General features: G+C 45.5%; 1 protein-coding gene across 4 annotated transcripts in view; it reads left to right on the top strand.

Annotated features, from left to right (window-relative positions):
* The window catches only part of LOC149372559 (allene oxide synthase-lipoxygenase protein-like), a 39317-nt gene extending 16276 nt beyond the window's left edge, over window positions 1-23041 (top strand). For 3 of the 4 annotated variants that reach the window (XM_089567061.1, XM_089567060.1, XM_089567058.1), the window contains exons 2-17: window positions 5711-6021; window positions 9442-9699; window positions 10754-10798; window positions 11119-11244; window positions 12554-12651; window positions 14133-14265; window positions 14526-14621; window positions 14720-14816; window positions 15328-15445; window positions 15803-15895; window positions 16312-16372; window positions 17291-17396; window positions 17461-17552; window positions 19606-19785; window positions 21766-21929; window positions 22707-23041. In XM_089567061.1, coding sequence (XP_089423187.1) covers window positions 5782-6021; window positions 9442-9699; window positions 10754-10798; window positions 11119-11244; window positions 12554-12651; window positions 14133-14265; window positions 14526-14621; window positions 14720-14816; window positions 15328-15445; window positions 15803-15895; window positions 16312-16372; window positions 17291-17396; window positions 17461-17552; window positions 19606-19785; window positions 21766-21929; window positions 22707-22821 — 2022 coding nt within the window. In that variant the 5' untranslated portion in view covers window positions 5711-5781 and the 3' untranslated portion in view covers window positions 22822-23041. The remainder of the gene's footprint in view (window positions 1-5710; window positions 6022-9441; window positions 9700-10753; window positions 10799-11118; window positions 11245-12553; window positions 12652-14132; window positions 14266-14525; window positions 14622-14719; window positions 14817-15327; window positions 15446-15802; window positions 15896-16311; window positions 16373-17290; window positions 17397-17460; window positions 17553-19605; window positions 19786-21765; window positions 21930-22706) is intronic. The other variant, XM_089567059.1, reaches the window with a different exon arrangement.
* The last annotated feature ends 3880 nt before the right edge of the window (window positions 23042-26921 follow it).

Here is a 26921-nt window from a genome sequence, read left to right on the forward strand (position 1 = left end):
TTTCCTCTTACCTTATCTCTGATGCGACACCGGAAAAACAGCGGTACGCACTAGACGAGTTGCGTCACTCCTGAAGCGGTTTCCCTGTATGAAATTCCTTATATCGTGGCTCAAGGAGGGGTTTCTCTAACATACCCAACAATGCTTGGCAGAAGCCGTTTTGAACGGGAAAAAATTTATGAATTCAATTTTTTCATACTGAGTAAGATTTCACTATCCGCAGGTCTTCCGTCGGCTGGCTTGCATGCTTTTCCTACTAACGTTTTGGCGGTCGCCGAAAGCGTTCCCCATTGGTTTTCTGTGGCAGTCTTAAAGGTGCACTGAAGAGGAATCTGAACTTGTCTTTTTGCCGCGGGAACTCGATCTACACGTTCCTGGCATTCTTATAAACTGCGACTTGTTGCCCTGTGTGGCCGATTTCCCTAATTAAATCGAATTAAAGTCCGGCTCCCGCATTTCTTTTTAATTCTCCCTCGTACGGTGGGCGGAGTCGACCAACGCGTGGAGTGCCCTTCAGCCAGCTTTGTGGAGGCTTTGCTTTCGCTTCATTTTGTTTTTTAGGCTTCCGTGAATAAATAGTTTCATTTACAGATAATATAACTGCAAAATAAGCCCACAGAAATAAAAATACGCGCGGACTATTTGCTTCTACGGACTACTACGTATTACTCCGCCGATGGCAAAGCGGCAAGCCGCCACGGGACTGGGTGAAAGGCACTCCCCGCGTTGGTCGACTCCGCCCACCGTACGAGGGAGAATTAAAAAAAAAAGGCGGGAGCCGGACGTTAATTCGATTTAATTAGGAAAATCGGCCACACAGGGCAATAAATCGAAGTTTCTAAGAATGCTCGGAACGTGTAGATTGAGTTCCCGCTGCAAAAAGACGAGTTCAGATTCCTCTTCAGTGCACCTTTAACTGCTGAGTGCAAGCGGTGGAAAAGAATTAAAAAAAAGGTTTTGCTACACATTGGAAGAATGGACCATTACCTTCAATATTTCCATAGCAGTACCTTACAATTTTCCAATATTCAAAACATGCCTGGTGCTTACCTTTCTTGACTGAGCTTGATTAATATAGAAGTGTAAAAAATATTCGATCACTGTTCCTCTGTCTCAGCTTGGTGACGTCCGACTATATTTCAAGATTTTTTTTGAGACGTAGGAAATTTTAGCTCTATGCATATTTGCTCGTGTCTGAGTATGCGTTGAGTTATTTGCTTAATTTTCTGCCTACATAACCACTTTTGGCACTGCTGAAGTGAAGGGAGTTTGACTTCCTAAAAATGCAGGCTATAAAACAAACCTACTGTTTCAGGCCCCCCGGTGTCACGTAAATTTGATAGTAAATGACTTTATTGTTATTATTACTGCATAATTGTACCCCCCCCCTCTTGCATGATCATCATTAAATGCTCTCGTGCAGGAGATTCCAGTGTTTCAGTTTTCGTGTCACGTGTTTTACTCGAAAGTTAATGAAGTCCTCTAATTCCGCGTTCGGAACAACTACGGTGCGTGGCTGTTCGTTAGTTTAGCGGTGTTGTCAGCAGAGCGACGACAGCGTTTCCGCTGCTCCGACGCTATGCGTTGCAACGGCTTTCGCAGCTGCCATCCCCTGAGCGACTTCCTTATTGCCCGCCGTGCACCAACGGTGGGGGCCCGCCGTGACAACTAATGATTCTAGAGAAATGACCGTGGCAAACACCAAGTGAAATGGACCATCCCTCGCTAGCACTTTCATTTTCCATGGAACGCCATGGCGTCATGTCCACCTTTACCACGTTTCGCAGACAGCGTGAAACAGAGCAACATACGCCACACTCCTGAACCGAGGCAGCATAAGTAGAATGATAAGAAAAAGCGCACAAAAAAGGGCAGTTTTCTATTACTTACTTTAATGCGGTGAGTTTCAACACTTATATTTATAAAGTCAGCATCCTTGCATTCCAATTACCATCATGAATTGCCGTCTATCCTAGTTTAGATAGCAACCAGGCTCCATGTTTTCTTTCTTCTTCGGAATTTACTTGCAGGCACATTCGAAACTCTCTATAGCTAGCTCGATCATCTCCGGGATGGTGACACTGTGCGTTTCTTCGCGGCACTCATCGTAATAACGGCGAACAGCCGCCAAAGCATGGCTTCTCTTTAAGTGCAGAGAGGACAGCGGCCGAGGCATATTTCGCGCGTAAACAAGATAACCGCGCTCAACTCAAACGCTACCGGTCGATCGCTTCATCCGCTCAACCGAAGAAAACGCATGATCGCTGCTGCGCTCGTCACAAGCATGTGTGGATCCACGAACACAAATGCTCGCTGTTTATGCAGACGAGACCGGGAAATCGTGTTTCGCTTCCATTTTACCATGCGATGCTCGTAAGAAGATATACATTACTCATGAACCTACTGCGTGTTTGTAGCTTCCGTTTGGAAACAATGATACGGTAATAAAAAGAAAAGAAAAAGAATGCGTAGCAAAATGGCATAAACATGGCGGTAAAGCAGAGGGAACAAACAGCTATGCCTATTCGTCCGTGTACGGCCATGCGCGGCTAGTGCATGCTTTCCAGCATCGCTTCCTCCTTTAAACATTCATGAGTTGCCGTTGCACGAGTCGCACTGCGCCCCTAACATCACTGACGCGTGAGCTCTTACGTCGAGGAAACGCGAATTGACCGCAAAGCAGGATAGACCCATCAAAGGGCGGAAAAGCATCCTTGCTGTTGCAGCCATGCTCTTGGCCACGGCCCGCTACGTTGATTGATTATCGAGGTATTCAGAGACGCTATACGGGGAATGACGCAAGAGGTTAGCGGCTCGAAACGGCTCCATCCCTGAAATACACAGACGTCGTTGCTTTGGGCTCAAAACAAAGCACGTCTTGGACGACTCCATCTCCGGGGCCCGCATTGACATCAGAGCAGTTGCATCCAACGTTCCATAGACTCTCGCAGCGAGCACGGCTGATTGCGCCACCACCGCTGCGACCACAAGCAGGTATTTTCTTCGTCCTGTGCAATCATCTATACAAAGAGGATGGCAGTGGGAGAACTGCTCCAGCCATGACCCGTGGCGAATGAAGCCGTTTACAGTTCCTTCACCTCCTGACTCCCGCTGTTAGCCTGGAGGATAATTAGTACCTACTTGTAAAGACGCTGCTCCTGAAAGGCTCTCCGCTTTGTACAACTAACGGTAGGAAACCATCGCCGTTCTCTAATTACAGTCCCTGGTTCTCTCACTGCCATTAAACGACCCTCTGTTATTGTCTCCGATCGTTACGAAAGGTCATCTTCCTTCAGGCCATAGCTTTTCACTGAGAGGGAGAAACAAGCAGTCGGTCAGACGTGGCTTGGTGGGAAGGTTCAGGTGAAAGGTGCCTGCATGTCCATATCACGCACGTGGCGTCTTTCTTCTCTTCAGTCCACTCGAAGTCACGAATCCACGCTTGTACATACGCAATTAAGAGTACCAGAGAGCCTTCCCTTTCTGCAGAAAAAAAAAAGAGCTTACTAACTGCAGTCACAAGTCTCCCAGCTGAGAGCGTCGTCTTACTTATCCTCAGAACGGGCTTTGTCAAGTTCTTTCTGTGTCCTCGTCTTAAAGTGCAGCACTGGACTACTTTTCGAGTAAAAAATACGTGGCCAACTAGCCACGCAATGTGTTTTGTTAAGTGGTTTTAACCTGCTTAGGGCACAATGGCGTTAAGCCCACTGTGCGGGCATAATCTATGTCCAAAGATTACAGATGCGGTAATCGGGCAAAGGACAAGACTGTTTAACAGAGTTGAACGCGCATAGTTCGACGCACGCTAACTTTATGTACGCCATCAGCATATGTGTCACCTATAATGTATCCAGCGTGGACTTCTGCTGCAAATATGCTTTAAATTTTGATAGAATCAGTCATGTTTGTGGTGACGAGGGAAGCATGAGAGTAGTGGAGAAGGAGATGGTGTATAAACTTTATTAGTTCCAAAAAAGTAAAAGAAAAACGGAACTTGAGGTCGACGCTAAGTGATCAGAAGACATTCCTTCGTGACCATATCGGTGGCTCGTTCGAGGGCCTGGCTCTGGACAGCCAGGCCCGATCTTAGCAGCGCGACCTCCCATTGTTCAGAAACGCTGATTGCCAACTCTGGTTTAGGGAGGTCAGCGGGGCATGTTCATATAATATGGACTCTATTGGTGCGTTGACCGCAGAGGGCGAGGTAGGGGCTTTAGCTACCCGAAAGATATGCGGCATACTGGGCCGGCCTAGAGAGAGACAGAGTTTCAAGCTGTTTCCATGCAAACGACAGTTTCAGATTTTTATGAGATTTATGATCCAGTGCGAAACCGAAGTCGTTAGGGTCGGCAATGCATTGTGAAGGCGTAGTATTAGGCTAACCATTCCTTCGCCAAACATGCCGCAAAAAAAAAAAGAAATATTAATCACTTCCACAGAGGAACTCGCCCAGCGCCACATACTTACTCTTTTCTCCTTACCTCTTCGTTCCTTCATTGTAAGCTTACAAATCACTTACACACATAACTCCCGATCATTATAGTAATCCGCTCTTTTCTCCCCGCATGAGACAAATCACATGAGTTGTTGTCTCTTTTGGAACTTAAAAAAACTCGTGGGGCCTGGATAATGAACTTAATCGTGTGTAGTAATGGACTACGTCGTTGACTGCTTTAACAAACCATGGTATGGCCCAATGGTAAGGAGGCGCAGCATAAATATAGGATATGCTCAAGAACCGAAGATAACAGGGTTCTGTCGGCCGTAATCCTGATTGGTTCAGCCGACGCAGCGGAAACGCTGTTCTGCCGGCGTGACACTGTTACTTTACAGGTGATTACCTCATCCATAGCGTTTGCGATGCACAATGGACGATCCTGCCGGCAACGTCTGCCGCACTGTGAGGCAGTGCGGGTGAGCGAAGAGAATCAGAAGTAAAGAGGAAATTACAGTTGGGCTTTTCTATTGTCCCGTATCTTGTCCTTACCAGATACTGAGTACTATAGGTATGCGACGTGGTCGCTGCTAACTGTAGCCTACATTCGAATTACCACGATACTTTCTAACTTTTTCCTGTCTGAAAAATTGTATCATTGACAATGGATTCGAATACTTCGGCGTGCACCAAAGCCCGTAAGGAGGCCAGCTTTTCTATAATGTGCACAGGGTGGTGTTCTCCACTTGTTCAGGTTCATACTGCACTCTAAAAGGGTCGCTACCTTCTTTAAGGTTCCTTTCCTCTGTTTTATGGTCTCTTCTGACAAGATTTTAGTGACATATCCTTCGTTACTTTATGACTATAGTGCCACACACGCGATATTTTCGTATTCACGTCATCCACGTGCATCCACGTGGTCAGTAGGTCTAGGCAAGATTGTCTTACAAACTTAAAGAACTTCATTTTGTTTTTGCTGGTATCTTTGTTAATCGCATGAAGTTCAACGTGCCTCTCTGCATCACGAAAGCATACATGGCGTGTCATACAATGTTTTCCCACTATGAAAAAAATATGTTTTTCAAGCTGTTGCTTCCGAGAAGTAGTCAAAGAACTCTTCGATACATTTTGACCATAGAAAAAAGGGGGATGTGATTGGCTCGTTAGGATAAATACGAAGGAACCCAACTTTGCCTGGTTTCAAAGAATGACGGCTTCCTTCGTATGCATGCTTAACTCTACTAACGGACGGCCGCTCACCCCTTCCTCACGCAGCTTCCGAAGGGGCCAGCGCTTCGCCTCCGTCAGCGACCGAAGCGGCCGCGTCGAGCACTCAGCGGGCAGCCATGGGGCCCGTGCTGGCGCGCATGGACTCGCTCACCGAGGGCGGCTACCTCGTCTCGGTGGTGACGGGCGACCGGCGGGGCGCCGGCACTGACGCCAACGTGTGGATGCGCCTCCACGACGCGGACGGCCGCAAGTCGCCCATCATCACGCTCAACCACACCTTCAAGAACGACCACGAGCGCGGGGAGACGTCCTCATTCTGCGTCAGGCCCATCCTCAACTTCGGCGCCGTAGCCAAGGTATGTGACGCCGATCGGCATGCTCCTGTCTCTAGTGCAATGCTGACAGAGAGAGAGTGTGTGTAATTTTAAAGATATACTAGCCGGGCCGGCTGAATGACTGCGGTGTACCTGCTTTCGAGCAGGATATCGTGGTCTCGATTCCTGGCCCCGGCAGCCGTATTTCGTTGGAGGCGAAATGCCAAACTGCCGATGCGCTGTCAAGTTCGGCGCTCTCTAATCTGAGCTGGGGTGGTTAATTCGAGAGAGCACCTCACGCAACTTGCGGAGGTTATGAGTCCGGTTCCCGCCGCAAACATGTTATCTTTTCTTCAGCTTTTTGCCAAATTGTCGCCATAAGTACAACTACCCCGAACGTACTTGCTACTTTCGAACTAAGGGTTGGCTACATTCGCATGTAAGACAGCACAGTGCTTTTTAAGAAGCAGGGAAGTTGCTATTTTTCTTTTTACCCTAGTTTCGTAGTCCTTTTCTAGCAATAATTCTTCCTCGTAAATCCTGCAGGTCAAAACTTACACTTTGAATAGAAAAGAAAACAGCTGAAAAAAGAAAAAGAACGCTCCGCCTGTTTAGCGTCCACGCAATGTCGCAATATACAAAACATCCTGCTTCGCTGCAACCGGATTGAGAGGTCGTTCGCCCGGCTGTTCCCAGCCGATAACGTTGGCAGCGTTTAACGGCCGGAAGTCCGGGGTTTTCCCGCGCATCACACGTTTGCCGTAATGGCGTTGGGAATTCATTAAAGCATCGCCCTATATTGGTACTTCTTTTTTTGTGTTGTTGTTCTCACCTTACAAGAAGTGAAACTCACGCTGTGGAAGCGACCAGAGGATAGTTTGTGGTTAGGCTTACTTTTCCACGGCAGTCCGAGAAATGATGCGGCGTAACATGGGTGGTATGACTGCTGTGCTTGGGGCGTCTGCAGAGCGAACGAGGGGAAGCGAGAAAAAAAAAATGAAGAAAAGGAAGGGAGGGAGGTTAACGAGGCCTATGCCCAATTGGTTACCCTACGCAAGCGATAGGAGATAAAACTTGCGACCGAAAAGTGAAACGGAGAGATTGAATTCGTCATGAAAACGGAACGCGGTCGTGGTCATAGGTCCTGTGCGATCAGTAAAAGCAAAGCAAGTCCACAGTGTCTCTGCAGACAGCCGCTTAAGGCTACGGCTCTTAAATTCCTAAGCAGCTCTTTAATGTGTTGTGTGTTGATGCGATTTTATATCCTGCAATCTCAGCTTTTGTTGGGAAACGCCAATCTAAACTGTGCAGGGCGGCTTCAAGACACACTCGTTCGTCGTCAAAGCCAGTGTCGTGGAAAGGCAAGTGCATCATCGCCGACTCACGCCGACACGGTTCACACGCTGAAGAGTCAGCCGTACCAACTAGACAGAAATAAGCACTTGTGAATGTTGTCCTAAACCACAATCCCCACAACAGCGTCGCAGCTTCACGGGAGGGGCCGGGCGGTAGCTTGAGTTGCAGAAAAGGGTCGCGGTTGTACAAGTGTGGCCCGAGCTTCTCGGAGCGCTCCATGAAAACAAAGTCGAATTGTCGCGTCGGATTTTTCCCGGTAGAACGAAGATATTGTTGCGCTCTAACGTGGGCCCATAAAGCAGCTTTGTCTACAAGTGCATTACCAACGGTGCCACTGTTACCTGGAAGGCACTGCGAAGTGATGTCATCTTTTTCAAATGTGTGCTGAGGAATATGTCTGATGGCGATCGTTTTTAGTACAGTGTAGATTTTAGGTACATATACCAGTGCAGTGTTGCTATCTGTTAAGGCGAAATAGCTGGCATTAGGGAGAAAAAAAATGTTAGAGAACGAAAGACTACATGTTAATTTAAACTTCAAGCATGAGATAAGGGTCCGCACGCAATAAAATTCACCGCAAAAATTTGATTTCACGATTATTGCAAAATCATTGCGACGTCATTGCTTAAAAAATAACAGCTGTGGATGCATGAAGACAAACTTAAGATGTCAATTACGCAATCCTTAGCCGTTCCAATAGGCGGCTTAACAATAAATTCTTTTGTCTGCGATTGTTGTCAGTTTGTTATAAAACAAGAGTTTTTCATATAATTTTTGCATCCGGCGGTCTTTAGTGTGCAACATTTTCCTTTAATTGCTATAACCAATGACCAATACCGTGAGACGTCCTTAAGGAATCTAAAAAAAAAAGCTACCGTAGTTTCCACTATACAATCCGCGGAATATACGTATTTAAAAGCTGAAATTTTGCGCTTTGCGGATTACCTGTAGTTGCGGACTCTGCAGTATTTTTGCCCCCAATATCTTCAAATATAGTATAAAATTCCAGCGCTCATTCTGTTGGGAGGTTTTGTGGCACTTTCGCTGTGCGTGCATACATATTTTGTATGCGCTAGTTGCATAACCTTGAATGGTACGGCAAAACAGCGCTGACGGACGGGACGGAAGAAGATGAGACAAACACATGCGCTGATGCGCTGAACACATGTCTCATCTTCTTCCGTCCCGTCCGTCAGCGCTGTTTTGCCGTACCATTCAACATGAACCAACCAGCCCGACTCAGCCCTCTCCTTGCATAACCTTCCTCCTGCAACTATGTACGAGGTTCCGAAAATCTAGTTTTTTTTTGTTTTTTTTTTTTTGCCGGCAGAAAAGTGAGCCCTTCAGACTTCACTCCGGGTGCCCACTCTACGCTGAATATTACAGTGCTTCCCCGGTCCCAATAAAATTAGATTAAGGCGCCAAGTCTCAAGCTACCTCAACGGAGCCAAAACATTATTTCTTGCGTATTTCTATATATGTGTATATTTTATACATATATATATATATATATATATATATATATATATATATATATATATATATATATATATATATAAATATTTCATAAAATCACTTGCTGTGTATAGTGGCGTATGTTGAGCCTCTGAAAGTAATATTTCACCACTGACTGGTTTTCTTTTACTATATAAATAAATATATCATTTTCAAGAGCTGTCCCACGCAAGAGCAGTTACTAGAGACGCATAATAATGACGCTGGACTCTCCAATTACTGTGAGCCGTTGTTCGCTGCGCATCGAAACTGCTCTTGTAGCTTTGTGGAAGGCTAGCAGTGCTGAGGCGTAAAGAAACATTCTAGACAAAGAAGTAGAAACGACATACACTATTGACAGCGCCTATGTCACGGAAACTGAGTTGCTCAAATTTCTGACATCATTCCATGTTTGCCGCATGCACTTTGCAAAACTGGTCGTCACCGCTTGTTCATGGACAATCCTTCTTGTGGGTATGAGCCACTTTATGAGGCAAACAACAACAACAGCTATTTCAACGCTCTCCTGAGTTTTTGTTCTCCGCTCCGAAGCTTTTGTCTACGTCACTGCTGTGGTGATATCGCGTACCATTGGTGCCTGTTCTCGCGCAGGTGGAGGTGTGGCGCGACAGCTTCGGCTTCGGCCACGCCTGGTTCGTGGACCGCATCGAAGTGCTGGACCAGCTGACGGGCGAGCTGTACGTGTTCCCTTTCCACCGGTGGCTCCCCGCGAGCGTGCACTTCTTCGTCGCTCTGTACGACTGCGTGCTGCCCCACGACGACCCCAACCAGCGCCAGCGGCGCGATGAGCTACAGCGCAAGCGCAAGCTGTACCGCTACAAGGCCTGGATACCCGAGGGACCCACACAGGTACGACGGCGATGAACGTCATGTAATGCTAGAGGTGATGCGATGCTCTCCTTGCGGGTATTGGCTGACGCCAGGGTTAGAAAAGCGGTGAAAATCGTGTCCTCGAAAGCGCAAGAAGCAGACATGTCAAGGAGGAGCATGTGGAGAAAGCCCAGGAAAGGCCCGGTAACTGCACCACACTGGATACATATGCGAAAAGCACTGAAGGTTAAGAGATGAACAAGGCAAAGAGGAGGAGACAGCACAGATTAAGCGAATGAAATATTCAGGGCCAACATGTAATGTAGCCGGCAGCTCAGGTCTTAAGAGTTCAGTGCTTTAACAAAGGCCCGGTAACTGTGCCACACTGGATACATATGCGAAAAGCACTGAAGGTTAAGAGATGAACAAGGCAAAGAGGAGGAGACAGCACAGATTAAGCGAATGAAATATTCAGGGCCAACATGTAATGTAGCCGGCAGCTCAGGTCTTAAGAGTTCAGTGCTTTAACAAAGGCCCGGTAACTGTGCCACACTGGATACATATGCGAAAAGCACTGAAGGTTAAGAGATGAACAAGGCAAAGAGGAGGAGACAGCACAGATTAAGCGAATGAAATATTCAGGGCCAACATGTAATGTAGCCGGCAGCTCAGGTCTTAAGAGTTCAGTGCTTTAACTGGTGTTTTTTTTTTACAAGCTGAACCGCTTTCTGGCACCAAAATATAATCCCTGCTGACATGTGCTCTTTACAACTTCAATGGTGAGCAGCGTCAGTTTTTCTTTTACATCTGAGATGGATGTGCGCAGTAAAAATCAACATGCAATCAAACTAGTTGGAAGGTGACGATGTCAGGGCTAGTTTGTCTGAATCAATGGTCGCTGTAGTAGTTCACTTTCTTGCGCATATCGGCAATTATATTTTTACCTTGATAAACAATTAAATTCGGTGGAAGGGTTGCTTACTCAAAATATTTCGACACTTTCTGAGCATTTGAAGCGGAAAGCAGGACTTGAGCTAGAGCTGGACTTCCCATTTGAAGTCTTACCCTTAATTGTGCGTATTACTCTTTTCAGTCATACCGCCTTCCTGAGGATGAACAGTTCAGCCATGAATACAAGGTAAGGCATATCTCGCAGTACTCTGGAAGTAAATACTTTATTTTTGTTTGTTACAATATATTTAAAAAAATCTACACAACACTATAAGACAGCTAATCAACGAGTGCCTCTTCATTACAATTAAACAGAGCAATTTTGGGCGCTCTCTATATAACTTCCTGTATTGTAACTTGTCACTCAGTGTTCTCAAAGTTTTTGCTGAATTTATCTGGAAGTTTCAATCGAAGGGATTATAACTTGTCAACAGAGTTTTTTCCAAGATTATCGGGCAAAAAATTTTCTATGCACGCGCGCATTTGTTTTCCTTCCCCTTTTCTCAGTGGGACATCCTGTCGATGAAGGCGCGGATGATGGTTGAGACCAAGCTGATCAAGATCAAGGTGACGCACTGGCAATCCATGGACGACCTGAGGCGGGTGTACAAGTACAGCCTCGGAGAGCCCAGGGTGAGCTACTTTGTAGAGCCGAGTTCCTGAGCGAATGGAGAGAGAGAGAGAAAATACTTCAGCTCATGTCCCAGACGTGTTTGTGTCTGTGACGTATTCGGTGTGACTTGAGCACCGTGGTGTTGTTCCAAATCGCGCATTACCTAGGATGCCTTGGATATGTGTTGGCAGACGGGGCCACAGAGCGGCTTGCAGTTCTGGAGGTGACGTGGTCCAGCTCCGCCTTACATGAAAGATGTGGGAAGGTAGCAGAATATTGAGGAAGAAATGGGGCGATTTGGCAGCCCTAGGGCACTTTGAGTACGCGTGTTTAGTGCCTTCGAGACTTGGAAGTGCGGGCGTCCTTGCCATTTGTTGATACGACGTTGAACATGTCGCATGGCAAGGAGTGCGTCTGAGCTTGGTGAATTTAAGTGGTATCGCGTCGTGAAAGAGCACGCTCAGGGGATGGTAACTCTCAGCGGCCCACGCGAAGCCTGTCTCTGTTGAAGTCAGTTTCTTCGCAACTTGCGGTGAATTACTCATTCCTCTTTGGTGTCATAAATGTCTGGCAAGGTTGGAAGGTTGCTCGATGGCTGCGTTTCGGTCGCATGTGCCCGCTGATGGCCCTATATACCCAGGTGGCCCGGAATCTATTCCATGAAAACCCTCAGTTGAGAATGCGATATAATGACTAATATGGATGTTTAAGAGGTCCCTCAAGTGCTCAGGTATGTTATTGTCAATAAAGGCGCATAGGGTGCCCTGTATGATTGTACGTTGTGTCCTGATGGAAAAAGATGGCTTCCGCCATCGCGTTAACTTCTACAGCAGTGGAGGTGGGAACGTTAATGTGCTGGAGTATGACATGAATTTTTCTCCCAACTGATGCAGACGTTGTGACGTTATCTGTGGGCTTGGCGTCTTTATAGTACATGTCTTGAAAGCGTTTGGTCAAGTGGTTGGCACGAGCCTGCCAGAGCTCTTTACTGACAGTGACGTTCATAATGAGCATGGCTAAAACGTATAATGTGAAGGTATGATAACCAATGGTCCCTTAGTGTAAAGAAATAGATTCCAAGAGAAGGCAAGAGTAGCAGGGGGCGGTAGCGAGTCAGGTAAGTTGATGAGATTATGAAATTTGCGGCGATAAGGCGGCCGGAGTTGGCACGCGACTGGGTTAATGGGAAGAATATAGCAGAGACTTTTGTCCTGCTGTAGTTGACTTAGGCTAATGATAATGATTGTAAGGATTATTTTATTTCCTTGAAGTATTGCTAAAACTCGCGTGTGTCATTCTTTTGATTTTTACCGCTTTCACAAACCGCAGTGCCTGGATCACTGGAACGAAGATCGGTGGTTCGGTCTGCAACGAGTACAAGGCGTCAACCCTTATCTCATAACGCTTTGCAAAGCTATTCCGGAAAAGTAAGTTCTTGGCTGCAGTTTTTTGCTACGACCGTTATCGAAATTCCTGGATAATAAAAAGCGGACTTCAAAGTTAGAACCGCTGCGGTTCTTTAATTATTTTTCAACTCTTCATAGAAATGCAGTAATAAAAGAGCCCCGTTTTTGGAAGTAGTGACCTTGCACAGAAGACAAAACGCTTGTATAGAACACGTTCTTCATAGCATTTGGTTAGAAACGGTCTGGATGTAAGCATAGGGAGATGAACTCGTAGGATTTCGCTGTACCTTGCAACAGCTCCTTCGCGATGTAAATTTTAGACCCAACTTTGATATCACAGCCAATAAGTCACACTGCTTCCTTGGTGTCATGCGGTACATAAAAATTGAAGATAGCACTAACGAAGGAGAACAGGAATGAATAGAGGAAAGAATCACTGCAATGTACTACCCAAAGTCACAGAATACGTGCATCACACCATTTTTTCCTTAATAGTAAACGGCAGTTCTTGAACTCCGTTCTTTTCATACTGAATTACTATCGTTCGCTAACTGGCTGAACCCGCCCATCATAACTGTCTGCAAAATTGCAAAAATCGATTTCATGCTGATATTTTGCAGTAACGAAACGAAGCGCAGCGTACCTGAGGCGGTTCTTTAAACAAATGCAATCTCTCTCGCCGCCCGAGAAGAGACGTAGGCATGCAATGTTTTAAGGCGTTGGTGTAGCGCAGTCTAGGATCTTTCACAGATAATGCTGGCCACTTTCCTGAAATCGCTTTTGTCCAAGTCATGCAGCCTTACCACAATGCATTACGGCCGCTGACCTTGCTCTAGCGCAGAGCTAGCCAGAGAAGTATGCACTCAACATCACGCGTTCATGAATCAACGGCACAGGCCTGTAAGATTACCGCGTCTAGAGTAAAAAAGAACCTTATTTCAAGATCTTCTCTCCACCAACACAACCATACCATACGCGGAGTCTCTCGGTCGAAAGAGCGCGAGCCGCGGTCCACCACCTCTATGCCTTCTTTTTTTTTTCGGAGACTCTCCGGGTCAGTTGGTTCCTTATCTCAAAGCTGGAGCGCACACAAACGCAACCTTGACATCTGACTCACTTCCACGTCAGCTTGCATCGCAGATTGCGAGCAATGAGTATATAGAGTCGCTGTAACACAGACAGTGCTACTCAGTGCCACCAGCTCGACCTTCGCCGCGGTTGCAGTGTTCGAAAACCCGCACGACGCCCGCACCCTTGCACTCGCCCCCACTGATTGTTCAGCGTGCGCCAAGGTGCTTACCATTCGGACGTAAATTCTCGGAAAGTTCGCTTCATGTTCGCCCTCAGGTTCGCCGTAGTTTCCGGACGTTGTTTTGGTTGAGTTTGCTGAGTATACGAGCTGGAAGCATTTTATGCTGAATACCAAAAATGATAACGTCATAAAAGTGTGCACCAGAATTTGGCCGCGCTAAATGCATGTTCAAACAAACGTGAATTCTCAGGTTTGCCGTGGAAGAATACATGGTCAAGCCCTTTCTCGAAGGAATGAGCTTGGATGAAGCTCTGGAGAACAACAAGATCTTCATAACAGACATTCCTCTCGTCGAAGGTGTTCCCCTGATGACAGGAGAAACGGTGAGTTGAAACGCGCCGCTGCTTCACTTGTGGTGCATTTTACTCCATTATTATTTCACGCGTTAATATTAGCTTTCCCTTCTCAAGTTGCCAATATATTATTTCAGTTTTGTCGGCCTTTAATTGAAATTTAGCACAGCCCTGGCTTCGGATTACTATTTTTGCATATGATGATTTATGTCTCTCTACTGCAGCAGGTGCCTCTATTTTAAAGCGCTCGGTTAGCACCTCTCTAACGCTAATTATGATGTTCTTTTCAGCTGTGGGGATCCATGGCTCTCTTCTTCCTCAACAAGAGAAACGACTTGATGCCCATCGCCATTCAGTTAAGGCAGCAGAAAGCAGTAGACAACCCCGTACGTTCGCAATCGTTCCTATGCATCTACAATAACGAAACTTTTTTTTTAATTTTCAGTTTCGTAAATAACTCTTCTTTCAATTTTTTACAAACCAGGTGTTTCTGCCGTCTGACCCCCCGTACACGTGGATAGCCGCCAAGATGTATTATAACAACTCAGACTCCAGCTATCACCAGTCGTGCTCACACTTAGGTAAGCATCATCGGATGCCTGATAGACGCAAACTAGGAGAACATAAGGCTTGCTTAGTCTTACTGGGGATCACTCTTGCGATCCTGATACTTGCAATGTATGCAGCGTTAATGAGAGGTATTGGGTTTTTTTCGAAGAAGCAGCCACAAAATTATTTCAAAGTGTTTCGATAAACATGTGAACTATCTTCCTTTATAATCTTATGCACGTGCCTCTTGGCCGTGTGTTGGTGTGTCTTGTTAATGCTCGCGTGATGTCGTCGATCTGAGGATCAGAAGCTGCACTGACACTTACACTAGTCGTACAAGTGTTTTATATTGTCCACATAAAAGAGAAGGGCGAGTCTTGGGCCGTATATTTCTAATCTGCGGATAAGTCATGTAAATGTTAAAATAGTCCCAGTGTTCTGGTCGCTCCAATGCAGTAGTTTTGCGTCACTTCTTAGATTTGAAGTGACTTCGTGTGAGAGTGGCGCACTTCACTCATTCTACTCTCCCACATCACCCTTCAGGCTTCACGCACCTGCTGATGGAAGGCGTCACTGTGTGCACGCATCGGAACCTGAGTCCATCGCACCCCCTGTTCAAGCTCATGGCTCCGCACTTTCTTTTCCTGATCGCCATCAATTCGTGAGTGTTGCCTCCTATTGTTCTTCTTACCTCATGCTGACTAATTTGTGTTTACGTGTGTGTGCTAGGCGTCATAGACATTCGTCAGCTTCATTTGAACGCCGAAAAATATGTCGGCATATTCCTTCTTTAACATAGAATTTTCTGTACTCGTGTGTCTTTCCGTTTGGTTTAATAGTAAAGCCTATCTGATTTACTGCTTCACTACTAACATGTTTTCCTCCAATTAAAGGGAAATCAGTATAGAAGCTAAAGAACTAGCGCTTAACGTGCCCTCTAGTGTCAAGGAGTTGAGTTAATTCGGGGAAGTAACTGTACCCATGCGCCGCACTGCATTGATTCCACGCCCCATTGCAGGCGTGGCATCAGCAAACTCATCAGTCCAGGAGGATGGGTGGACAAGACTCTGGCTGTCGGAGTGAACGGGATGTTCGAGATCATTCGGAGAGGGTGAGGAAGTTGGACGGCTGCCGTTTTAGACTTTCTTCGCGCACTGGACCGCTGTCTGATGGAACATTAATGCGAAGATGATTCAAACAGTGCTATAGGAGACTAGCAATTTTTCGCAGACAAATAACATTCGTGTAGTAGAGTTCCTTTTTTTAAGCGTCCCCTTTGAAGACTTCTGCTGTTAATAAATCGCGAATGAGGTTAAGCGTGACTGGAACGTGCGACTCCAAGGAAAAGCTCATGGGGACGACTGGCTGTGTGCTGGTTTAATAAAGAAACAAATCGCAAATAAAAAAAAGGCAATTCTGCACGGCAACCCAAATGAAACTAAGGGATTCGCGCAGAGTCCTAAATCACATTACCGCGTTTTATTCGCATGCTGGTTGTCATACAAATTTTGGTTTTTCTTTGAACAGACTGGATGTCTGGAGGCTCGACGTTCATGGGAACCCAGAAACGGATATAGAGTCAAGAGGGGTGAGTTATCACACTGCTAACTTTGTTTGGTGAACGTTGCAGTCACTTTATGCTAGAATCACCCGTGATGCGTTCACTAGTGCAGGAAGAACAGAAAGGGTTTCTTCGCTGTCAGTCCTTCTGATCTGCAATTACGCAATCAGCGAAAAATAAGTTCATAGAAATGTTGAGTTTGGTAGATATACTATCTCACTCAGTATGAGCTGTGCCGAGAGGTCAGTTCTTGAGGAAGTGCTAGACCAGCGCTGCTGCAAATTTGTGAAATGCGACATTGATTGGGTATTTGCATAGTTTGGGTGCTCAGTATAGGGGCGCATTATTTTTGCTCTAAAGCATACTCCTAAGTCGGTTCACTCCCGACGCGTTGCAAGTAATATTGGGCACGATAATACATCATTAACCGAATCGTGCAGCATCACAGTGGTCATTGCTGGTTCGTGTAATCTTGCAGGACTTTTTCAATCAGATGAAAAATTATGTTCGCCATGTCACAGTTCGAGACGTAATCATACGCGCTGTGTCCGACGTGAGATAATATTTAGCTCCTGTGAGCACGGATTGCTTTACGCCAGACATGTAAAGCGTGAACAAAAAGTTATTGCTTTTTGTGAACATACAAATCATAATCGCGAAATGTAGCACAAAATGTTGCCTTAAGTATTCAGTTCTGAGCATTCTCAATGAAATAAAAAATCTTCTTCGCCTAGATTTCCATGAATTGTTGAAATTTGTACTAACTCAATGCAGTGAACAATATGTAGTGCTGTAACCCGTGATTGTATTCATTTTTTTTATCTGTGCTTGTTCCACTCCCCTCAATAATGCCCGCAGGGCCATGAAGGTATTTGAAATAAATAAATAAATAAATCGCAAGGCAAGCGAAATCATAGTTGTGTACCACTTGCGTTTCAACTACAGGTACTCAGCCCGGAGGTGCTGCCTTGGTATCCGTACAGGGACGACGCAATAAGGATTACCGCGGCGATCAGAAAATACGTGGCGAAGATTGTCAACTACTACTACGGTGAGCGCTTCTTTTCTCAGCCACTCGAGAATGTGTCAAGCATATTATCTCTCAAATAACGCAGACACGCCAGAGAAGCTTGAAAACGACTACGAGCTCCAGCAGTGGAGGGACGAACTTGTTAAAGAGCGCCACCTGACGGGCGTCGGCATAAAGGCGAGTACTCTCTCTTCTCGTATCCCTGCAGACCTAACAAAAAAAAAATAGAAAAAGTGGTGTTTGCCTACGTAGTGGTTTCGTGGATGCCTTCCTGAGGCACTGCACAGACGAGAAAAAAAAACAAAGGTGAATAGATTACCAGGCAAAGCATGGTAACCATTCCTTATAAACATTTCGTATATTTATGAACCAGGAACGCAATCGGTACAGATAGATTCCGTACACTGAATAATTCACTCACGTGGCCGTGCCATATGTTTGGTGCGTGGCCACAAAGACAACAACAACAAGATGAATCATTTATTAGATTCCTGGGCACAAGAAACTAGTGGGTTAGGCTATCGCTCCATGTAATCAGAACGTTAGTGGCTAAAAACGTGGAGCGGAAACCACGCACGTCCTTCCTTTTCGGTAGATTGAAACTGGTGCCGCTGCTGTACTAGCCGGTCTGACCGTTCCTGGAGCAATTTAAGATCTGGTGTAATGCTGAAACATTTACCGCAGACGTCTAGTGTGTTTTATCAATTTTTGGCATCACAGAATTTTCGAACATCGTACGCTATCGAAAACGTCTTACTCCATAACCTTCGGTGAATGAATGTGTTGCACAGAATCAGTTTTCATCATGTGCCGGAAACAAAAACAGAGCAAAATTAGGGTACGAGTCTCTTACGTACGTGCCAACTCGAAGGCGTGGTCAGTCTTCATGAACTTTTGTATACTTATAATTGATTTCAGTTAGTAGTAACACCATTTGAACAAGACCATGCCTTCGCTTGGAAGCTAATTTATACAAACTACTCACTTGGCATCGTGCATAGAGCAGTATTACATTGAGTGATGTATTTATCTCGGATAGGTTATTACCATCTGCCATTCCGTATGGAAGGTCTAGACCATTTCCGCAAGAGGATATAACTAAGGAGCTTGGCCATCAGGGTCCTCTCAGCGTGCAGTCAGCCAAAATACTATACATAGCACAGCGATCAGGCTCTTTTTGGAAAGCGTCATTTGAACTCTGATATCATAGGAGTGGAGAAAATTGTTTCCGAGGCCCAGACAGCTACTGCTAAGCTTGGCTTGTGTGGCGTCCGATCTGCGTCGCCTGAGGGCTGTCAGTTGATGAGAGCTTTCCTTGTGGTAGGTACGGTACTGAATGGTTTGGTTTGGTTTATTGGGGTTTAACGTCCCAAAGCGACTCAGGCTATGAGGGACGCCGTAGTGAAGGGCCTCGGAAATTTCGACCACCTGGGGTTCTTTAACGTGCACTGACATCGCACAGTACACGGGCCTCTAAATTTCGCCTCCATCGAAATTCATCCGCCGCAGCCGGGATCGAACCCGCGTCTAACGGGTCAGCAGCCGAGCACCGTAACCACTGAGCCACCGCAGCGGAGCACTGAATGATATATCTATATAGAGACGTTTTGGACAAGGTAGCATTTCGTGTTTGTGTCACGAGATGTTGCATGAAATTTCAAGGATTCATACTGGTCGCTAAAATTCAGTACTAAATGTAGTCATTTTCATGTCCATCAGGCTAACAGTACGACTGAGCAATACATTTCCGATACTGAAGAGAAATAAAATCTTCCTTACCCCATTGGAGCAATATAAAACTCAATATTATTCTATAACAATCAGTTAATGCATTTCCTATATTCCGCTGAGCTTATTGGGATCGCCACGACAAGGCCTGCATTTAAATCAGATGTATGCAGTAGTTCCTATGTAAGCCATCATGAAAGACAGGCTACCATATAGTTTACTCATGGGCCACCAATTAGCGCCTAAAGATGGAGGCGATGGCCAGATGGCTGGATTTTCGGGATATGATAATTTCGTGTGAGTTCACTGATTGCGTCGTCGTAAGCTGACAGGGTGAACGGGGCGTCACCTTGCTTGCCTTTCTACACAGGTACAGAAGCAACTCAATAGGTCACTCGCTAGGTCACTGACCCAATCGAACAATCAAACGATCAACTGTAGTCGGTAAACCAGAGAACCAGTCACTGCTCACGAGTGGCAATTTGCTGCTATTTCCCCTCAGGGCGTGCCAGGAGACGAGCACGGGAAATTCGTCAACGTGGAGCAGGTAATCGACACCGTGACGGCCATCATCCAGCAGTGCAGCGTGGGGCACGCGGCGGCGAACTTCCAGCAGTACGAGGAGTACGCCTTCCCGCCCAACTACCCCGCCTTCCTCTACAACGGGCCGCCCAAAGACAAGGTTCGTCGCATAGGGACATACCGAGCTCTGTGGACGAAACCTGAGTGTGGAAAACTTGTCTATTAGTTGTAACCTGAAAGAACGATCTCAGTGCCGCCTTCTGGCGGCCTAAAGCATAACTTCTCAGTTGGTGCTGTCTAAGTTGGTGCCGAGATATAATTGCATTTGCCCTCCGTCCATTCGCCGGAGTGTTGCAGTAGCGAAAGGTCGCTATAATCCTCGGTTAGCGGGCGTCGACATGTCAGATATAAGATTGAAAATTACAAGTCGCACAGATTTTACGGCCAGTTAACGAACTTCAACCGTGGTGCAAGTCTTTATAGCTACTTTGCTGTGCACTTACTGCTATGTTCGTTGGAATGGGGAAAGGCCTGTCTTTCACTATGGCGTCCCTGAGAGCCGGAGTCGCTTTGGGATGTTGAACCGCCATAAACCAATCCAAATTTATACTGTCTTGGATATCACGAGTGAGTTCTTGGGCTCGAATATATTGATAAGGTACAAGTGCGTGACAGTGTCGTGTTGCTTTTGTTATATAAATATTTATCGCGTTTTTCTGTTAATCTCAGCATTTAAAAGTGATAGGAGTAGTTAGATTCATTATATGAAAAATTGGGCAAATTGGATAGCGCTCGTCTATCTGTTTCTGCCCGTATGTCGTCTCCCCTCGAGTTCCTTTTCATTCGAGTAGAAGGAGCTTGTTGTTTCAGTCGATTATCTGCTCTCACTCCGCCTGATTTCTTCGCGTACATCCGTGCATACATATCTGTGGCTTTGTGATGCCATGGTCATTTTTTATTTGAGCAGTTTTTCCCGCAAATTTATTGAGTGTTTCTGTGGGCGGACAAGCGCATAAAAAACATCTGCAGAAGAAAGGGACTAACTGGAAAAGTGAACAGATGGGCAGACCAGTTTTGAAGCGAGAAGCTTCACTAGGCTCGTCAACGCCGCGCTTCGCGTGAGCCACCCCTCGGCGCCGCCGCGGCGCGCGCTACGTCGCCACTTCTCCTCCTCGCCACCGGTTTACCCCTTGCCGCTGCCGCGCGGTCGCCGCCGCCGCCCCAAAAAGAGAAGGTTCTTTCGCAAGGCGTTGCGAGAACGCGTGAGCGGCGGCGACGGCCATAAAAGAGGCCGCGCGCTACGTCGCGCGCTACGTCTCCACTTCTCCTCCTCGCCACCGTTTTACACTTCGCCGCTGCCGCGCGGTCGCCGCCGCCGTCCCAAGAGGAGAAGGTTCTTTCGCAAGGCGTTGGGAGAACGCATGAGCGACGGCGACGGCGGCCGTAGAAGAGGCGCAGACATTCGCCATGGAAGGAGGAAAAGAAGATCCAGAAGTGGTAGCGAGGGAGTTGGCTACTGCGCGCTCGCCTCCTCGCCATCGTTTGCCCTTTCGTTGCAGCCGCGTGTTTACCACAGTTGCTACGCATGCGGAAGGAGGGCTAATAACGCGCTTGCCTACACCGTTATCGTGGTGCTCGCAGTGCATTGTGCGCGAACTGCGACAGCCATGACGTCAAACAAAAGCATAACTGCAGCTTTTCGCTTGTATATCCAGGCTTAACCAGAGCTAGGCCACTGCCAATTTTTGTTCCCCAGTTTTGACAAGCGGCCTTTTGGAACGGTGTTAGTTGGCTGTCGCTTTTTTTAGTTAGGTCCGAATAACGCTTTAAGATAAGATGATACTCGCACTGAATGTCACGTATGTTATCAGGAATAATAGCACGGTGCCAGTCAACTATCCACCCTGCATTTATGAAGCACTAAAACTGCACAAAACAAGTACATGCGCAGTCAGTAGAAATGTTCCAGTCTACGAAGCTGTCTGTAAAATGGTTTGTATAAAGCATGTTTGAAAAGAGAAGTTGGCACTAGTATTTGAGCAATGTGTGTAATTGAAAATTGAAATGTAATGAGAAGTCGTTTCTCGTTAACACCATATACTCATTGCAGGTGTAAATGAAAACTCTACTCTAATTTCAGAGGGCCTGGACGCAAGAGGACATCGTGTCCATTCTCCCATCGCGGCAAGTTACGCTCGACAGCATGATCATCACGAAACTTCTCAGCAGTAAGGGCACCAACTCGCTGGGGGACTTCGAGGTTCAGTACATGTACGAACCATTCGCCGTCAAGGCTGCCGATGAGTAAGAAGTTCGCAATTCTCTTTGTTCTTCCTTTTATTTTTGGGTGATTTTCTCTTTAATTGTGAGCTTGTGAAATATGGCACGGCCTTGGAACCGATCCATGCTATTTAGTTTTTCATAATGCACACCGCGCGAGGTTTTGCATTGTTCGTTTTGTTTAATTAAACCTTCTACTAAATCTTTCTAAAGCTATTGTCAGCTACGCTTACCGAGAGATAAACTTGATCTATTTTTTATTTTGAGTAAAGAGTCAGCAGTTCTTAACCCTAACAAGGAACCGCCGACTGTGGATTGTCTTGATTTGGATTCTTACGCCAAGCTAGTGATAGCCTTGCCAACAGCAGACGTTTCTGCGGTAATCAGAAGAGCCTGAAAGAACTGAACATGACGTAATTGAAAGTCTTGCTTGGCTCAGTTACCTCAAAAAAATTGGGCCTGGCTCGACTAAACTGGCGATGGAACTGATTATCTACGCGATACGACTTGGATAACCTTGGCTAAGAGCGAAAAATATGTAACAAACATTTCACATTTTAACACCAGATGGTGCCACTGCGGCCTGCGCTATTGTTGCGTTCAGGTTGGTGTACTATAAACTAAAAGTGTTCATGCGATTTCCACTATAACGCGTATAACGTACGTAATCGCTCATACGCTATGCAAAAAGGCTCTATTAACGACAAAGCACGCTATTAATCCAACAACACGTGTTTACATGCGCAATGGTTGTAGGTTGGCGGTCGGTGAAAACTCCCGGTGCTATTTTCCGATTTTCAGGTTTCGAGGGGAGCTGAAGTTGATCAGCGAAGACATCAAGAAGAGAAACTCCTGCAAGGATCTTCCATACCCATATCTGGACCCAGAGATTGTCCCGAACTCCATCAGTATTTAATACGTTCAGGAACCCGTTAAAATTTCCTGGCAAAACTGCTGGGAGGAACTATTTATGACGCGCATCAAACTCGCAACGACCACAGTCAGGCTCAGGTGTTTATTTAATATCTACCATTGCTGTACATAGATAGGCTGCAACCTTAGCGGCCGGCCACCCAAGTGCGTTACTTGTATAAAAGTGTCTCGCTCTAAAATAAAAACGTTTCTTCAACGTATAAGCGTGTGAATTGTTTCTGCTGCGCTTACACCTATCCCCTACCCTATTCCTAAAAGGAAGTTTTTTTCTCAGGAAGGTTAGACAAATGAACAAATGAACAAGGTTGGACAAGTATTAGCAATTCTCTCAACAGGACCAAATGAAGGGGTCGGTGCGTGTGCCTTAACGGGCACAGTGACTTTGGAATAGGCGCTGTCAGAGGACAGAAGAAGGGGAGTCGATGCAGTTTTGTCACTAGACGAACAAGGTAATCATTTCTGTCATGACAGCTTGAGCAATAGCCTCACAGCAGTCGAGAAGGATCACAGAGCTTACGCCATAACATCTGTGCCGGTACCTCTTTATTGTTATTGTTTCTTTGATGCCTATCCACAATTTTCCGTCATTGGTCACTACACGTATAGTTCATACCTGCCGCCTTGAGCTTACTCCTCAAAGAATAGTCCACATCCTTTGAAAAAGCCAACATTGTCTTACAGTTACGCATAAGCAAAAGAAAATACTTAACATATTACCTTTAGTCCGTGGCGCATCTGGATGACACTGCTGAGCAGCATTCGACAAAATAGCGGCACTGAATGCTGTAGAACTTGTGGTATGCCTTGTAAGGAGACAGCAGCCACATAATTGGTTAGAACTTTATTGAAAACACACACTTGACACATAGAAATTAGAGGTACGCCATCCCAAAAAGAGCATCCGCGCTTCGTTCAAGCCAGGAATAGCTCTGCTGGTCATTCAGTGCATTCCAAAGTCAGTGAGCAAGGTCCTTCAATGCAAATTAACTACGACGCGTATATTTTAGCGCTTCATGCTTTCCTGGAAGTATACTACTCCAACATGAAAAAATTGGTTTCCATCGTTGCTCCTTCGCGCATAAGCCTATATTCACACAGCATCTATGGGAAGCCGAAGAATAGAAATAGCTTAGAATTTTAACAATTTTCCAAAGGACGCGCAAAATGAGCAGCGGTATATTTATAAGGACAATTTCACTAGTGGCAGCGTGATAGCTTGTGTAGCATCGTTGTGTTGTGTATATGTTAAATCTACCACTGACCTGACGACAGCATATTTGTTATTCGCACTATCTATGGGTGTGGCTTCGGTAAATCCACAAACGTTTTATAATTTAGTTTGGCTAATTATCGCAGGAATTGTCACGAATTATTGGGCTACACACCAATGGGACCTCACTGTTGCCAGCTTAAGCAGTGTTCAACACGAAGCTTAAGCAATAAGGCGTCCATCCCAATATCCAGGACCAAGAGATTAATTTGAGGTGTGAACGTGCTCAGGAATACGCGATTCGATGAGGTGCGCACATGATGGTGTGTTGTGATGAATAGACGTATGCGCTTGCTTATTATTACACGAATTTACCACGCACATACACGCAGGAGTGTCTAAGCATATTTGGCTATGAGGACAGCATCAGAAAACAACTACATTGGTCTGAAATGGACAAAACTTTACAATCAACTAGACGGCATTTTTAATACTCAGTTTTTCTCGCTTGATGGCTCCGGGCATAAAATACAACAACACGCACTGCAATACCGAACAGTCTGATGGATTAACTCTGATTTCATAATTTCTGCTAATACGCATGACTTCTTTGAAGCAACGTTCAATCGCAGTTTTCAGTCTACAAAGGCGGCACTGGTTGTGTCAAGTAAATTTTGCGCACTTCGCCGTCAGTGAGCCTGCAAAACTACTCTTTGTTTCGGCTGAATGTTACAGTAAATACAAATATGTCATCGCTCCAACAAGCACAACCCTATTCACTGCAGCACCAGGGTTAAACACTGTACGAACACGAAAAAACATCGTGAAAACTCCACGTGTTCGCTATCGAACCACTGCCCGTGTAAATACAAAATCTATGGAAGGGGAGTGCTTACTAAATCATTTTCAAAGGTCAGTTATCCCGAAAATTACAGAAAAAAGAAATAATCAAAGCACATAACGAGTTTTGCATTTTTATTCCAGGAATGAATTACTTCGCTGGCAGTAACCATACGCTATCTAAAAACATCTCCACCGTTGAACCGGTTACGGCCACAATACATATATCAGTATTACTCTTCCATTGTTATTATGAAATTGCTGTTCTCTCGCACAACGAGCAAGTAAATAAAGTAAATTTTTTGACAGAACAGAACATAACAATATCATTTTGCCTTGAAATCTGCGGAGGCTTAAATAACAGAAGTTAAACGACAAAAAAATGCTACTGCAGAGTAATCAACCCTAAGGTTCAGCTGTGGCGTGATTCTATTTTTTTTACAAAAAACCTTCAGTTGATCTTGCATCCTTTCAAAGCAATGCAACAGCAATTCTCATCATTCCAGCACGTTTTTAATAAACAATTTCAAGTCTGTTACTTAAACACTGACTAAAAAGCGAGGCATTCCGAAGCAATGTGAAACCAGCGAAATGGCTGTTATGTAGCCTGGGTAAACACCGCAGCAGTATTTTTCATCACTGGTCTGCTGACTGTTTAACGCTTTAGCGTGTAGTGTCAATGCACGTTAAAGAACGCCAGGTGGTCGAAATTTCCGGAGCCCTTCACTACGGCGTCCCTCATAGCCTGAGTAGCTTTGGGGCGTTAAACACACCATAAACCATATTTAACGCTTCATTGTGCCTCCACACCGATGCACGGGCAGAAGTCAACAGTACGGGTGACCGTGAGTAGCCTTCGGTGCCAAAAAGATCCGCCGTACCAACTCAGCCATAATATACAGAACACAATGCATACACAATTTTGCGATCTACAGGTAATAATGGCAGTGTCTTGGAGACGTAAGTACATCAAAATGAGATTCAGTGCTCCCACTAACACCCTATAAAGCTGGCCAGTCATTCGCAAAACTCCTGAAGCAGTGATAGGATTACGTACATTTAGAATTTTTAAAACTCCAATATCTGCAATTGTTTGCTTCGTTCAGAGACTGCAGTTTGGCAAATTTGAGCTGCAAGCAAAACATGAATGTGGCCGTCACTTGGCGGGTATGAAGCGGCTCGGCAAGGTTTTCAGGTGTTTGTAATGCAATTTTCGGATTTTCCAGATCAAGCTCAAAGCCTAACAATCCCACAGAGCTTTAATTGTGCAAAATCTTATTTTGATACCGTTTAATGTTCACACCACCTAAATGTCTGGATCTAAACTTCAGTATAAGATGCTCACGTCAACGACAGTTCACACTAATGACACTCGTGCCTAGAGTGGAGCGTTCAGTACAGGCGCAATGTTCTTATCATGAGCGAACATGAAGCATGTGAGACAGATGTGTATGCTACAAGACACCGTTATATAACATTTCACTTTTCATTTACACAACATACAAACAGCTATCGAGACTAAGGTAAAAACTTGTTCAACACTTTGTGAGCATTTGACCATCAAGTACTGGCCTCGCGTAAGCGAAGTTCTGTATAAAAACATACACGATGCATGTAGGTTTGTGTTGTTGGCAGCTTTCTTCGCGGCTAAGGTTGGTAAAACTGAAACGAAGGTGAGGTGAACATGGGACGACAGCAAAGGGAAGAATATTTAGATTCACATGATCGGAATGCAGAATCTCATGTCGCCTTAACAGGTTGCATAATCAATCATCGTGAGCGGAATAATGATAAGGTAAATATGGTGAATCATTCGAAGCCAGTCTAAGACATCTTAATGTTTTTGGGAAGTAAAAATCGTTTCCGATTAAATTTATCTTACCATGCCGAAATCAAATCTCGCACGAGGCATCTAGACAGTTACCAGAAGTACGGAGAAAGAGAAGATGCCAGTCGACAATAACAGAAGGTACACGAAGTGAGTGTTAAGAGGGGATACGGTTCAACAGAAAACATGAATGGCGTCGTTAACG

This window comes from Amblyomma mixtum, chromosome 1 (genome assembly GCF_055824585.1).
Source record: "Amblyomma mixtum isolate Tamu chromosome 1, ASM5582458v1, whole genome shotgun sequence".
NCBI classification, from domain to species: Eukaryota; Metazoa; Arthropoda; class Arachnida; order Ixodida; family Ixodidae; genus Amblyomma; species Amblyomma mixtum.